Source organism: Dendronephthya gigantea, unplaced genomic scaffold (genome assembly GCF_004324835.1).
Source record: "Dendronephthya gigantea isolate DGI-Jeju-01 unplaced genomic scaffold, DenGig_1.0 000133F, whole genome shotgun sequence".
NCBI classification, from domain to species: domain Eukaryota; kingdom Metazoa; phylum Cnidaria; class Anthozoa; order Malacalcyonacea; family Nephtheidae; genus Dendronephthya; species Dendronephthya gigantea.
The window spans coordinates 175120-190749 of record NW_021163143.1 but is presented as its reverse complement, the minus strand read 5'-3'; the positions used below and the strand labels follow the sequence as shown (position 1 = coordinate 190749).

General features: G+C 35.3%; 2 protein-coding genes and 1 long non-coding RNA gene across 3 annotated transcripts; all 3 read left to right on the top strand.

Annotated features, from left to right (window-relative positions):
* The first annotated feature begins 357 nt into the window (after window positions 1–357).
* Window positions 358–1374, top strand: LOC114536321. The gene is made up of 3 exons (XR_003688421.1): window positions 358–532; window positions 798–1022; window positions 1139–1374. It is a non-coding gene; the product is annotated as an uncharacterized LOC114536321 (long non-coding RNA).
* A 7907-nt stretch (window positions 1375–9281) lies between these two features.
* LOC114536255 lies at window positions 9282–10194 on the top strand. Its single transcript, XM_028557581.1, has 5 exons — window positions 9282–9347; window positions 9520–9645; window positions 9728–9853; window positions 9936–10061; window positions 10146–10194. Exons 2-5 carry the CDS (start codon window positions 9565–9567, stop codon window positions 10173–10175), a joined length of 363 nt encoding a protein of 120 aa, XP_028413382.1. The 5' UTR covers window positions 9282–9347; window positions 9520–9564; the 3' UTR covers window positions 10176–10194.
* LOC114536277 (immunoglobulin superfamily DCC subclass member 3-like) lies at window positions 10191–15608 on the top strand. Its single transcript, XM_028557611.1, has 5 exons — window positions 10191–10210; window positions 10249–10271; window positions 12818–12934; window positions 14982–15311; window positions 15438–15608. The coding sequence occupies exons 1-5, from the start codon at window positions 10191–10193 to the stop codon at window positions 15593–15595; spliced, it is 648 nt and encodes a 215-aa protein (XP_028413412.1). The 3' UTR covers window positions 15596–15608.
* The last annotated feature ends 22 nt before the right edge of the window (window positions 15609–15630 follow it).

The window sequence follows — 15630 nt, the reverse complement described above, 5'->3', positions numbered from 1 at the left end:
TACACCGTACAAAATGCGGGGTTAGGGGAATTTTAATTGTAACTGGAACCCATTTTTAACTATAAATGGCCTCTGTATGCAAGTTACGAACTGACTTATACGAAAGATCTATTGCCTGCTTGACAAGAAATAACTATTAACAATGCATATATGTGTTTTGTAGTGACATGTGTCAATAATTCTAGTTTCCCCTGTGTAGATTTTCTTTGCTGACGCTCTTAAATGCGCTGATTACTAAATGAATGGAATCCGCTGCTTGAGAAACTCTTGTGAGTCATTGCGTCAGCAATATACGTTTTGTCGATCGCTATAACGAGACAACGGAAATCATGGAAGAACGATTTTTAACTTCCCATGATAAGAATGCAGATGTTACTATTTCCCCCCTTTCATCGTGGTTATTATAAAAGCATTGATACAGTGTTAATACATCACCATATATACCTGCAACATCTCACTGGCAACAACAATAAAGAAAGACAGTTCAAAAATGAAGCTTGGTTTAGTGATTCTCATCGCATTCGCCTTAATGGTATGGATATTTTTTGCTTTTTTAAAATCGATATGCTGCATTGTAATGTCATAAACGAGGACTGTCCTTAGTGTCCTTTTTCTTGATTTGGCATAATGTAAATGCATAATTTAAACATGCAGGGTGACATTGCGTGTCTCTATGATGAAATTTGTTTACTTTTTTCTTGCTGTTATATTATAGGTTATTATTCAAAATTCAGTATTTATTTCTTCTGCCAGACTTAAGACATAATTTTCTCATTCAAAATCTTTCCACACACCAGGCTGAAACAACTGTAGCGACACCAATCAGACCATGTCAGTTAGTGTATTGCTTCATTAATCCTTGTCAGAACGCCTCATGTCCAAACTATCAGGAGGCGATTTGTAAAGCTGATTACTGTGGTGGTTGTTACGCTCGTTTCTATATTGGTAAAGCGGATGTGACGCATCTTTGCTCACCGAAATCATATCCTGAGCATTCCTAACTTCTACCCTAAATAAATTTGGTAAGGTTTTGTTTTGCGTCTAATATACTACTACATTTACATAAGTTGATCTTGGCATCACCTCTGTACTTTGTGTACTTAGTCTAATACGATTTCTTGCTTTTCTTCTCTTATAGATACAGATAACTAATCTTGTGCGTCAAGACTGAAAAGGTCTACACAGAATATTATAATTACAATAGTTGTTTCTTGTGTATAGCTTACTTTTGCTGGTACCATTTACTGTTTTATTACTAGGAGATAAATTAGAAAATATAATTATGATATGTCTTGTGAACTTTGCAATTAAACTATTCGCACCTGCAGTTACTCTTTCATTGACTATAGTTTGAGTCAAAATATCATGCCTGTTAATACTGCGACTTGGCGGCTTACTGCAACGTAATTTGCGAAACAATTTAGGCTCTACGTTTTAATTACTGGGAACTGAAACCCACGTTTTTCCTCCCTAAAAATACATTGAATTGACCAACAGCCTGCTTTCCCCCCCTTGCCTAATTTAGTCTGTAAACACTGAACAGGCCCTTTCGCCATTTCTACGGGATATTTTGACATTCCACGCAAAACGTAGAAAAACACACAAGAAAATCTAGGTATGAAATACCTCTTTTAAAATTGTTTTAGCAAATACTCGTTGTTATGGTTAAACGTCGTATTTCGGTCGCGTCGAATGCAATCCAAACAATAGATAATGAGATGATAATGAAGCTTAATGAGGTTTATCATCTCTTTATCTATTGTTTTAATTGCATTCGACACGACTTATATGTACAATATACAGGGTGTATCAAAAAAAAGGAGACCTTTAGAAATCAAGCTATTGTTAAAATTTGAATGCTTTTTCAATTGCATTTGCACATATGCTAAACCGTAGTGCGTGAAATATTGATGGCATGCATGCATACATTAGAAAAAGGAGACCTTTAGAAAATGAATTGACGTTTGTACACAAGATTGTCTGCTCCTGGGAATTTGAAAATAACTTTAATAGCATAAGGAAAAATAACGACCCAAAAATATTCAAATGACTAAGCACAAACGACTAAGCACAAAAGCGATAACAGTATGCGTGGTAAATTGCTTTAGCTGTTCCTTCAAAACACGAACAAATCATTTGTTCATTAATTTTTAACACTGCGTGCGAGCATTAGGGCTGTTCACATGAGTTAGAATTGACTTTGAATCCGGAATGGCTCAGCATCTCATTTTACAAACTTTGCCTGTTAAAATGTTTACATGAGTCAGGAATGAATTACAACTTGATCTGACACAGATTCACTTGACATTTCGATCCGGATTGAAAATTACTGATAAAATTGAACATCAAAAGAACTGAATGTCATGGACCATGTCCTTCAACGTGGCCTCAATTTCTCTCAACACAAACTACCGTACGCTTGAGCATATCGCGAACTGCTTTTCTGATGCCGCGGCTGGCTGGGTATAAGTTAAGACTACAAAAACTCTTTGCTCCGAAGTCAGTTGAACCATTTTTGTTCTGGTAGTGTGCTTAGTCATTTGAATATTTTTGGGTCGTTATTTTTCCTTATGCTATTAAAGTTATTTTCAAATTCCCAGGAGCAGACAATCTTGTGTACAAACGTCAATTCATTTTCTAATGTATGCATGCATGCATGCCATCAATATTTCACGCACTACGGTTCAGCATATGAGCAAATCCAATTGAAAAGGCATTCAAATTTTAACAATAGCTTGATTTCTAAAGGTCTCCTTTTTTTTGATACACCCTGTATACAGGGTGAGTCAAAAAAAAGTCCCCCCTATTGAAATGAAGCCTTTGTTGATTTGAATGCATGATCAACGCAGTAGTGTGTAAATAGCATAGTTATTAGGTTGAGGCATTCAAATAAAGCGTCTTGCTTTCAGTTGGGTTTATCATAATATTAAGGCAATCAGATTCTAACAAAGGCTTGATTTCAATAGAGGGGACTTTTTTCTGACTCACCCTGTATAACCTAAGCCTTTGTCAGTTAACATTATGCTAGTTTCAGACGTCGAAATTTTCATGTGCCAAATCGAATGCAAATGAACTTAAACAAAGTCTTTAGTTCATTCGACGTCTGAAACAGGCCTTATTTTATTTTACCTGATGTCTTCATCATATATGCAACTTGGGATTCAGCATGCATATAGCCGGCTCAGGCATTGAAATTATGACAATAGGAAACTTAATATACCGTAGTATCACAATTTTGCATGGGGCACTCATCACATGTACATGCATATATCAAATTGTCAGGCCGACAACCCAACTGAGCATCTGAGTATTTGGGTGCACAATCGTTTAAGAAGACAGTGAAACACAAACATATGTACAAAAATAATGAATCAGCAGCTTCCTGGTCCAGCCAAAACGCTTGCACTGATCGCATCTCGGGCAGATCACAGATGTTCTAGATCATCACATAACTCACATTCGTACATTCAAAGTGGCACGCCAGGTAAGGTATATAAGATGCATTATCGATTTGAAAGAGCCCAGGTTTGACATGATTAAACATAACATGTCCGTAAACGTGTCCTGTGTTCTTACTTTTTTAATTCAAAATTTGAATTTTGAAATATTGTTGTTCACTTGTTCTACACTGCGGAATTTCATACTTAATTGCTTCCTCATGCGATTCCTCATGCGATCGTTAGGCCATGGATTACTTTAAAAACATGCATATGGACATTTGTATTCTTATATATTTCGACCGGAGTTCATGAAATATAAACATGAATGCACGACCATGTCTAGGTATACTCATGCCAATAACAGATCAGTTAGAAGTATTTGGAAAGTTAGCTTTCTGGCAACTAATAATAAATTAATAGCAAGTAATGCTGATAATGGGCCCGATTTATACCAGAGACGGACTGAGAATTCCCATAACTGCATGGCATTATAATTATAAGCGGGAAAATTTGATTTCAATTGGCGGTTAACCATTTTTGGCTGACGATAACTTGGTCATTTTTGGTCGTATTGATATACCAAAGATATGATCGGAAACCTAATAGGCTAGTGTTTATATTGCCATATAAAAAAATATCGTTTACTGTAGTATCTTATATACAGCAGATTCAGCAGTCTGTCAAATTTGGATTCCAATTTTTTTTTTCACTATATTTTCGTATCATATTTCTGAAATGTTTGCACACGTAGGCGTTTGTATGCATGCGTTGTCGGCTATATATCAAATTACGTTGCTTCTATAGCTTCACTAAATATGCATGCTTTTGGATGAATATCCTGATGACTGTGCTAATGTTTACTGACACACAACTAAAAAAATGACGTTGAAAAGGAACTTTATTTGGCTGCTAGTGTTGATTATTTCAGTGTTTTGGATAAAGACTGAAGGTAGAGTATTATCAATCGCTTACAGTTATATATACGCAACATGCACGCATGTGATGGCCAAATGGATGTAAAGTTATATACTGTATTAACTTGTCAGGGATTAAGTTTGAACATACAGAAATGGATTTTATTACGAACTGTTCGATTACTTCAAATCATGGAATGAACTATGCATTGATCTCTGCAACAGTTATTTTGTAAATTAGTTAGGTCACTGCATGGTAGTTACACTACGGACTTTAGTTTGCAGCTATAGTTTAATTTGTATTTCTACTTCCTTGTTCGCCTTTCTAACCGTTTGATTTATTTGGGTTCTGGACCGTACATCAAAGTATAACTTTCTATATATATTAGATAAATTTAGCTTGCCTTATGCCTCTATATAATGATGTATGAGATGTACTGCTCTGTAATATGATTGCTGAATTTTTATGAAGACACTAATATTTGATGCGACAAGATGTGACCTTTTTATACTCGTAATCAGCAAAACTAAAAACATGCATGGAATTTACAAAACAACTGCATTGCTAGTACATAGCAATAAATACATCGAAGGCGTTACGGTTCTTATTAAGTTCTCCTGACCCGTATATCTACATCATTTTGTAGCATATATGCATGTGCCAATAATTTTTCTTTATAAATTGGCTACGTAAACGTAAAGTCGTAAATATGCAGCCGTGTCGGTACAAGCGGAAAATAGGCATGCAATCTTAGAAACTCGTTCCTAGAATTTCAGTGCTAGTCGGGATTTTTCAAGCAAACAAATGCTTTTCTAAAAATTGTTTACTCTGCCATCTGGTTTCACGGTTTCTACTGCATGTCTGCATTTGAAAAACTATAAATTTCAAAATTTGTTTCGGGGCATTTCACAAACTGCATGGGGAATATTAACATCAAGCTAATAATCATGATTCATTTACCCTCACCTATCCCGGCATTACCATCATATACGTGCACATTACAACGCTTGTCAGCCACCTCTTTAGCTCAGTGGCAAGAGCATTGCACCGGCATCGCGAAAGGCTTAAGCGTAGGTTCGATTCCTGCCGGAGGACCGATAGTTGACTCATTTTTCCATCAACAGTTCCTGGCTTGAATTTGAAGTGTGTATAATTCGGTTAATTCCAGTCGAAATTAAGCCCTTTGAATACCCTTTGACCCTATAGAATTTACCTGCTTCGAGTGCAGTGCCAAAAATCAAAATCGATTTACTCTCAAGCTAATATTTATAATTATATTTATATCATGCAAGTAACTTCATGGATTCGAATGGCGTTCAAGTAAACATTATAAGCGTTGAATTGAGGCAAACGTTAATCGGATTTCGCCGCGAATGCGCATGCGTGGGTTATGTATTTGCCGTAGTCAAAATATGGGGAATTTTGTATCATTTTGTCACTCATGCGTACAAAAGCCTTAATCTTTCTAAATCATTTAATGTAATAAAATGTATTGTAATTAATGTAATGTCGACGAGAAGACAGGAGGATTTTAAAATATGTTACGGTTACCATGTTTCACCGATGAACAACGCCCAGTAGAACTTTATTTTTGTGCTAGCCTTAGTTGTGACCTAAATCATTGCAGGAAAATATTTTTGAGCTGGTTTGGATTAGAAGTTTTAGGTAAGGTCTTGACTTTGCCTTGTAAACAAGCTTTGTTTAAAATGGCTACCCTTTTTTTACATAAGGAAAAAGTTTTGCAATTTTAAAATATGTTTCTCCGAAACTAGATGTTATTAATCCCGTTTCCCAGCCTTTTAAAAGAAATTGAAAATCACCAATTTGTGGCCAGACACTGTTTTGTTCGAAAAATACACAGACGGGAACGGGGATGAGAACTCGAGGACAACAAATATAACAATGAGTATATAAGATAAATTAACATTCGCGCACTAGTATAGAATTGGCGCACGAATAAATTCGCGAAATTTATTTTTTTTAAGTTAATTTTTTGTAAATGTTAATTTAAATACGAAATAGTATTAATATGGTAATGTAACAACAGACTAAGGAATTTTTCGGTGAGAATTAAAGAGTTAGTGATGTAATTGCAGTTAAAAACCAAATTACTGAAGTTAGTACTTTTTAATAAATTACCCAAAGCGACAACGAAGTCTACAACAAAAGCTGTGACGACAACTCCACAGTCGACAAAAGCGACAACACAGTCTACAACAGAAGCCGTGTTGACAACTCTACAGACAAACACGAGAACGAAGTCTACAACAAAAGCCGTGTCGCCAAGTCCACAGACAAACGCGACAACGCAGTCTACAACAAAAGCCGTGTCGACAACTCCACAGACAAACGCAACAACGCAATCTTCAACAACTGCCGTGTTGACAACTCTATCCTCAGGAACAACCCAAACAGAAGGTGAGTCAATCATTACATGACACAGTCTATTTTGATCCAAACTACTCTAATGTCTTGCATTTATACACTGGCGGTCAAAAAGAACTGCTCAAAACAAGTCTAAATGCTCTCAAATGAACGTAACTGTCCCTCTAACAATATATACGAGTAATATAGACTAGATTACATGCTAAGCTATATGAAATATTATTATTTTGTTGACCCTCCTTTGGCCTTACAATTGATGACGGCCTTACACCGGCGTGGCATACTTTTTGTTAAAGTGCTACTGCAACGAAATTTTCGACCCTATTTTTATTAGCCTAAACACATATTCCGTCTTTTAGATAGATAGATAGATAGTTTAATAATTCACACACATTGCAGTTACATATGACTGAATTACGTGGTGATTACAGGTGAGAGTAAGCTAAAAACTATGTTTATATTTGCAATAGTTGAGCTAGTATAGCTATAAAAATTTACAGTATAGTATATAGTTTATATAATAATTTAATTATTTATTTTGGCAACTACTAACAATAAAAGAGTTTTTGTCTTTTTGAACCGGTCGGTAAGAAATTTGGGGATGTAAAAATGTTTCTCCGTACGCAACTCATACGTTAAGGGAGATTCCGATTTACACACTAACTCGTTCAATTTAAAGCTTGGCTTATTTATTGGCTTATCAGCTAAAATTTGATTAAAAAGTTTCTTATATGCGGATTCCCTTTCGTGCGTGTAATGTTTCCAACCCACTTTCGATCAATCCATCCTTGCAATGTGCAGACGGATAAACAATTCGGAGAGCTCGTTTCTGGACGCGTTCATTTCATCACTGAGGTATTTTGGCAGTGCATAATGAAACACTGTTGAAGTGTATTCCAAAATAGAGCGAATACAAGTGGAGGATTTTGAAATAATGTTATTGACGTGTTTATTCCATTTCAAGGTCGGTGTGATGGTAAGACCGAGTAGTTTCGCCTCTTCTACAACTTCTAGGGGTTCCCCATTGACTTCAATTGGGGGGAATGAGCTCCTGACTTTTTTAAAATCAATACGCAGTTTTTTACACTTTTTCTGGTGAAGTTGGAAGTGATTTGCCTCAGACCATTCCTGAATATCCGTGACAGCGTTCTGGATATTACTTGGGGCGGATTTCGGTACGGATTCTGATATTGTGACAATGATATGATGTATGTGCGCGCGAAGTATCTTCGCATTGATGATAAAATCAGCCTTTGCCTATATATCTGTTAGCTTTCAACTTTTGCTACGATTTTTCAGACATAAAATGTATGCACAGAATCTTCTTTCAATACTCTTTTGTTTAAGGGATCTTGCTAAACAAAAGTGATGTACGAATCTTTGAAATCGACTTAGCCGCGCAAAGAACCGCGCGACGAGGTCTTCGTCGACGAGGCTACTTAACACTAGTATTTTTACGCCATGCTAAGAATCGGTACTCTTTTCTACGTCACAAACCACAATATGGCGGAGCAAAAGTTCGCACAGGAAGTGGCAAAAATCGCGACTTTGGAGAGCTATAAAAATCTTTTGAGAAAGCCAATTTTGATTCTGTTTTCAGAAATGAAATCAGGAAAGTGAGCACTTTAAATTGAGCCAATAAAAAAGGGGTGGAAAATTTCGTTGCAGTAGCACTTTAAGGTGGTAATCGTGAACAGTCAAAAGAAATTCATCCTATGGACAGTCTTTACAGCAAGCCATAAATCATGGACGCTTTATGTATTAATTCCTTTCTTGCACTATCCCCTTGACATTATCCTACAGATTTTCAATAGGGTTAAGGTATTTTGACTGTGCAGGCCAATCCATTTCTGTCACTCCCTCTTCCTGAAACCATTTTTGACTATCTTGGAAGTGTAGCAGGTTGCATTACTGAAATATTTCTTGAAATAACGGAATTATCCAAAATGCCTATGAAGCTCTCTCCTATATTCGCTTCTTCTTTATGAATTTGCATCTAAACAGTTCTTTTGAACCGCTAGTTTTCAATAAAAGATTGATTGTTACGATTCCTGTTACATACGACAATAGCAACATTTGAGCAGTTCTTTTCGACCGCCAGTGTAATTGTGCGTACATGTTACAGCTGCTTCCGCGCATGTGGGAACTTTGCTTACATTTTTTGTTTTGGCCTTAGTCCCTTTTTTTTTATATAAATTTATTAAGATTTTTTTAACTTGAATCCGCGAAATTATTGCTTTTTTATTTTGTCTGAACCGTTTCTTCTTCTGTAGACATTAATGAATGCGCAAACAAAACCAAGAATAATTGTGATCAAAATGCTTATTGTAACAACACGGCTGGATCTTACTACTGTACTTGCAAGAATGGATATAGTGGTAATGGCACAACATGTACTGGTGAGTGTGTTTCCGAGAATTTGTTTGGATTTTGTTTGTGAATTAGAATTTGTGATTTTTTATAATTTTTGGTACACTGTAGACATTAATGAATGCGCAAACAGCAACTTGAATAATTGTGATCAAAATGCTTATTGTAACAATACGGTTGGATCTTACTACTGTACTTGCAACAACGGATATAGTGGTAATGGTACAACGTGTACTGGTGAGTGTGTTTCCGAGAATTTGTTTGGATTTTGTTTGTGAATTAGAATTGTCATTTTTTATACTTTTTTTGGTACACTGTAGACATGGTGAGTGTGTATTCTGCGAATTTGTTTTTATTTTTTTGTGAATTAGAATTTGTCCTCTTTTATACTTTTTTTGGTACACTGTAGATATTGGTGAATGCGCAAACAGCAACCTGAATAATTGTGATCAAAATGCTTATTGTAACAATACGGTTGGATCTTACAACTGTATTTGCAACAATGGATACAGTGGCAATGGTACAACATGTACTGGTGAGTGTGTTTCCGAGAATTTGATTTGATTTTGTTTGTGAATTAGAATTTGTAATTTCTTATACTTTTTGCTACCCTGTAGACATTAATGAATGCACAAACGACACCTGGAATAATTGTGATCAAAATGCTTATTGTAACAATACGGCTGGATCTTACTACTGTACTTGCAACAACGGATATAGTGGTGATGGTACAACATGTACTGGTAAGTGTGTTTCCGAGAATTTGTTTGGATTTTGTTTAAGAATTAGAATTTGTGATTTCTTATACTTTTTGCTACACTGTAGACATTAATGAATGCACAAACGACACCTGGAATAATTGTGATCCAAATGCTTACTGTAACAACACGGCTGGATCTTACAACTGTACTTGCAACAACGGATATAGTGGTAATGGCACAACATGTACTGGTGAGTGTGTTTCCGAGAATTTGTTTGGATTTTGTTTGTGAATTAGAATTTGTCATTTTTTATACTTTTTTTGGTACACTGTAGATATTGATGAATGCGCAAACAGCAACCTGAGTAATTGTGATCAAAATGCTTATTGTAACAATACGGTTGGATCTTACAACTGTATTTGCAACAATGGATACAGTGGCAATGGTACAACATGTACTGGTGAGTGTGTTTCCGAGAATTTGATTTGATTTTGTTTGTGAATAGAAATTTGTCATTTCTTATACTTTAGGTTGTTGTATATATAAATATATTTTCAATCACTTTAGAAACAAAAATGTCACTGGAGAACTTCGCGAATTTCTTCCTATCTTGTTTGTGTTCTTACCTTTTTCATATTTTGAAATTCTTGAAATCATACTCGTCATACCCAGAAGTCGAGTTTGCAAGCCCGATTTTGACGGTATTAGCCCTGGTATTAGCCCCCTCCCCTCCTCCCCTCCTCCCCTTCCGAGATAGTTGTAAAAATATATAAAACGAGTAATAAGATTTTTTGGCCTAAATAAATCCAAATTTGCTATGGTATACTGTATTGCTATTTATTTTATATGAACTGAATCTTTTATAACAAGTTTCGCATGTCAAGAATTACGTCTATAATTCGCAAATATTGATTGTTTCTTCGTCTTTAGAAAAGCGTCATTTTTAACAAGCAGCTAACAATTTTACCTTTTCATTTCTGTAAACTTTTGTTAAAGCCAAAAATATTTTGGCATTTGATAAATCCACACATGTTTTCTGTTAAATTTGCATGCCAGAATGTGTGAAAAGTGGATCATATTTGGCCTAAGCGCCGTTAAACAGGCAGTGGCGTAGCCAGCCTGACGATTTTGTCTGACGAGTTATTATAATTATTCATGTCTTTAGAAATTCATTGTTTTCACAGTCAATGAACACTAAAATATTAGCATAGCGGGACAAATCGACAAGCTGGCTAGGCTACTGTAAACGGGACTGATACAACCGGCCCCAAGTGCAATCATAACTTCGATTCTTTGTTGGACCAGGAACTGGTCCCTAACCGCTGCTAATCTTCTTGTTGTTGTTGTTGTTGTTGTTAGGGGGCGACGCTCTTTAAAAAAACCCTAAGGCTCTAGCATTACTTGTTTGATCGGAATGAAACTTGGCACAATTATTCTAAGCAATATTCCGCATCGATTGACGGAGTTCGAATTTTTACTTTTGACCGTTAAAGCAAGTTATAAGCAATTCTTGACTATATGTGCAGCAAATAATATATACATATCATTAATATTCAGCCTATATATCATTAATATTCAGCCTATACAGGGTGTATCAAAAAAAACGCAACCACTTAATATTCATGAATATCCTCTTTGTTCTACAACACAAAAGACGTTTGGCCCCTGGAATGCGAGAAAGCTTGTAATCATATTCTAGCGGCACAATCGTCGGTAAACAAAGTCGGGTGCGTAAACCAACGAGCTGAATTGAAAGTATTTAACGAGTAAAATTTCATTTACAATTTATTTTACAAGGTCGACAGTTAGCATTCAAGTTATCATGCACGACAATAAAAACTCGTTGTTCGGTTGTTAGCTGCACCATTATTAGTTTAGCTGATTTGACTATTAGCATGCAGTTGAACTGTACGATTAAAATCCCAGGGGCATAAAATCTATTGAGCTTATGAACAATATGAATTTTAGAATATTAAGTGGTTGCGTTTTTTTTGAGACACCCTGTATATAAGAATACGCAAACGATTAGAAATACATTGTTCTTTCTATTGTTGTAAATACAATGCAGTTCAGAAACTCGGTCATGCAGTTCCTGGTCCACTATACAGGGTGTATAAAAAAAAACGCAACCACTTAATATTCTAAAATTCATATTGTTCATAAGCTCAATAGATTTTATGCCCCTGGGATTTTAAAATGGCTTCTAATCGTACAGTTCAACTGCTAATGGTCAAATCAGCTAAACTAATAATGGTGCAGCTAACAACCGAACAACGAGTTTTTATTGTCGACCTTGTAAAATAAATTGTAAATAAATTTTTACTCGTTAAATACTTTCAATTCAACTCGTTGGTTTACGCACCCGACTTTGTTTACCGACGATTGTGCCGCTAGAATATGATTACAAGCTTTCTCGCATTCCAGGGGCCAAACGTCTTTTGTGTTGCAGAACAAAGAGGATATTCATGAATATTAAGTGGTTGCGTTTTTTTTGATACACCCTGTACAGGGTGTCCCAAAAAAAACGAAAACTATTGAAATCACTCATTGTTAAAATTTGAATGCCGTGTTCACGAATTTTAGCCCGTGGGGATTTAATGCAACTTATAAAATGCTAAATGCTTTGTGTTGCTAGAGAAAGAGGACATGTCGAAGCTCATGGTCCTTGAGATGCACATTTAAATAAGGTTATCCATATTTGTAAATTGTAAATATTGTTAATAAATATCATTTTTGCGAACAAGCAAATTTTACAGCATCATATGCATGCATAAAAATGCTTATGGCAACCCCGATTTATACACTTGTGGGCCCAACACTTGAGTGTTTAGGCATTCAAACTCAACCGCATAACAATGGCATTGTTATGGGTGATTTCAATAGTTTTCGGTTTTTTTGGGACACCCTGTAGTACGATCGTACTTGTTATAAACGTATTATTGATCACTTTATACCTAGCTATATAAGATCACTGAGCTGAGCAGATATTTTTCACATTGACTGTAGACATTGATGAATGTTCAAAAAATCCTTGTCATAAAGATGCTTATTGTAACAATACGATTGGATCCTACAACTGCACTTGCAACAAAGAATACGTTGGTGATGGTAAAGTATGTAAGGGTGAGTGCACAATTTCATTATTCTCATCAGTCCGTAGCTCATTTCTACAATTTTTAGAACCTTTATATTAAGGTTTTCCTACAGCGTATATCTAGCTGGCTGAATGGATATAATATATTTTATTTTTTCCTGACAGTTTAATATGTGTCCTTTTTCTTCAGTCGAATAATTTCGTTCATGCATTCATTTGCATTTAAAAAAATGTAGCTAAATTTTGCAAGGTGAATTATAAAATATCATTTTGTTATAGAAAGTTTGATAAAGTCAGTTCTAATAAAACAAAATCAAAATTTATAGAAGAGTAAAATAATATGAGATCACGTTTACTCAGTTCTCTAATTTTCATTGGACAATTTTCATTTTTTCTTAATGTGGATTTTGTTTCCTGTGTGTGAAAAAATTTACTTAATCATACATGGGAATATATTTACAAATTATCGTTTTTCACCGACCCTACTCATTTTCGATATGAAGGAAACTGCAATAACTTGCAACTACAGTATAAAAGTAGGTTTTTTAAGTCTTACATTATATAACTTTTTATGCGTAGTGTTTTCTAAGTGTAGGCATCTTACTGACGTGCGCAAAACAACGATATATATAGTTTATATGGTCATCATGAAAATGACCGAATTATGAAGCAATGATTATGAAGCAATGATTATATGAGCAGGCTCAGTCATGAATGAGCCAATCTACAAATCACTTTCATGTACATAACAACAACGACTTTATGACCTTCAATTGTCACTTCCGTATATTAAGTGACGTACAGATTATTGCTCAAAGATAAAACGCGAATGACAATGAAAAATTAAGTTTAAATTTCATCGAATTTATGGATTTATTAACTATAAAGTTACGTCTAACTACACTTATTGGTGGCCTAGTGATATTTTCCTGTATAGCTTGGTCTGCAGCACAAGGAGCCAGAGGTACTATATCTGGTTTTATCAGTGAGATTTTTTTTCATGATATTTTTTTTCTATGATTTTTTATCTAAGCTTGTATAGATAAAAAGCTGTATATGTTTAAGCTTCGTATAATTCGCATGCAATAAACTCTTCAGTCACACTTCTTTAAAGTAAAATAGTGCCATGCAAGTAACCTGCCATATATCGTATATATATTTTATACTTGGCATTCTAAATCAGATCAAATCGAAATAAATTTGATGGAATGAAAATTGAATGAGTCTAGCGAATCATGTTTTCGCCTGTAAAAGCGATCATGTAGCTGTTGATAATGTCTGAGAGGTCTTTTAGTGCGGCTGAAAAATTTTTGCAAGGCATTTTGTTTTATTTAGAATTTTATTCAATATACAGCTCAAAATGGAAGCTATCTACTTCCTGGTGTAAAAATGTGGCAAATTATAAACGATAACTATATTAATGCAAATTAAACCCGGCGCACACTACAGTCTACAGCTTTATGCTTAGCCAAATGTCAGGAGTGCCCAATTGCGTAAGGAGATAGCTCTTATATCTGTGCAGGTGCCTTTATACGAACGGCTGTTGTCACTCGTGCCACGTACGGCAAATATTAAACACGTTTATATAATAGTTTATTTTTCGTCTAAAGTATAGACGCAACCGCTGTAGTATTTTCGCGTGCGCTGTAAGGCCCATTTTTCACTGGGCGAATTTATTCGGGCGTTTTGTTTGTTTCCAATTGTGTAAACGTTTTGGTTTAAAAGTTACTAACAATTTATTATGTTTAAAACGTAATGCAATGTTCACCGCCTATTCACGCATCAAACCGCAAGGAAATAATATAACTTTTATACAATATTAACTATTCCAGTCCTATATCAACGTGACTACGCAGTAGCTTTTTTGCCAATTATCGTACTCTCATTTATTTTCTTAACGGATTTTAGCTGACTCTGTGGTTTCGTGGATAACTTGGGGGGGTGGGTGCATGGGAGGTGACGTTCCAAGGACCATACACGCTTCCTCGAGTCTCAGCTAAACGACCAACTAAAGAAAAATCTCACTTCTCTTTATCAAAATCTATATAAAATCTTCATATTTTGTTCCACTTTCAGATGCTCCTAATGTTATTCTCTCGCCAACACCCAGTCAGGAAATACCATACAAAAAGACAGCAATATTCACCTGTATTTTTGATGGAAATCCTGCCCCAAACATTTCCTGGAGTTTTGCAAACAATCCTTTACCAAATTCTGCAAACATTCAATTACCAAATTCTACGAACACTTCTTTAACAAATTACGCAAAACATGTGATATACACAAATGGAAATAAAAGCATCTTGTTGGTTAGAAATTTAACAAGCAATGATTCTGGGAATTACACGTGTCTTGCAAAAAATTCTGTTGGAAACGACTCAAAAACATCACAATTGATAGTACTCAGTAAGTAGAAACTGAATCAGTCAATTATTTATTCAAATTTGTACTGGCTGGTAAGGTCGGTATGACTATATTCCAAATCAAGGTTCAATACAAAATTGTTAATATATTTAATATTTTCTATCACAGGTCCACCTGATGCACCTATCAACCTGACAGTGATTAATAAAACGAAGAATTCGATATCCATTCGCTGGAGAGAAGGTTTATTTAATGGCAACCGTCCTATTCAAAATTTCAGTGTAAAATTATTGACAAAAACACCAAGAAACAAGTCCCTTGCTTGATTTCACCCACTGAAAACTCTACATTGTGTCTTCGC

Excerpts from the sequence above, each read along its gene's own strand:
- LOC114536255 (XM_028557581.1), top strand. The coding sequence starts at position 9,565 with ATGCTTATTGTAACAATACGGTTGGATCTTACAACTGTATTTGCAACA. Across the intron at positions 9,646-9,727 it reads CAATGGTACAACATGTACTG|ACATTAATGAATGCACAAAC; the intron begins GTGAGTGTGTTT and ends GCTACCCTGTAG. Across the intron at positions 10,062-10,145 it reads TAATGGCACAACATGTACTG|ATATTGATGAATGCGCAAAC; the intron begins GTGAGTGTGTTT and ends GGTACACTGTAG.
- LOC114536277 (XM_028557611.1), top strand. The coding sequence starts at position 10,191 with ATGCTTATTGTAACAATACG. Across the intron at positions 10,211-10,248 it reads ATGCTTATTGTAACAATACG|TGGCAATGGTACAACATGTA; the intron begins GTTGGATCTTAC and ends CAATGGATACAG. Across the intron at positions 15,312-15,437 it reads ATCACAATTGATAGTACTCA|GTCCACCTGATGCACCTATC; the intron begins GTAAGTAGAAAC and ends TTTCTATCACAG.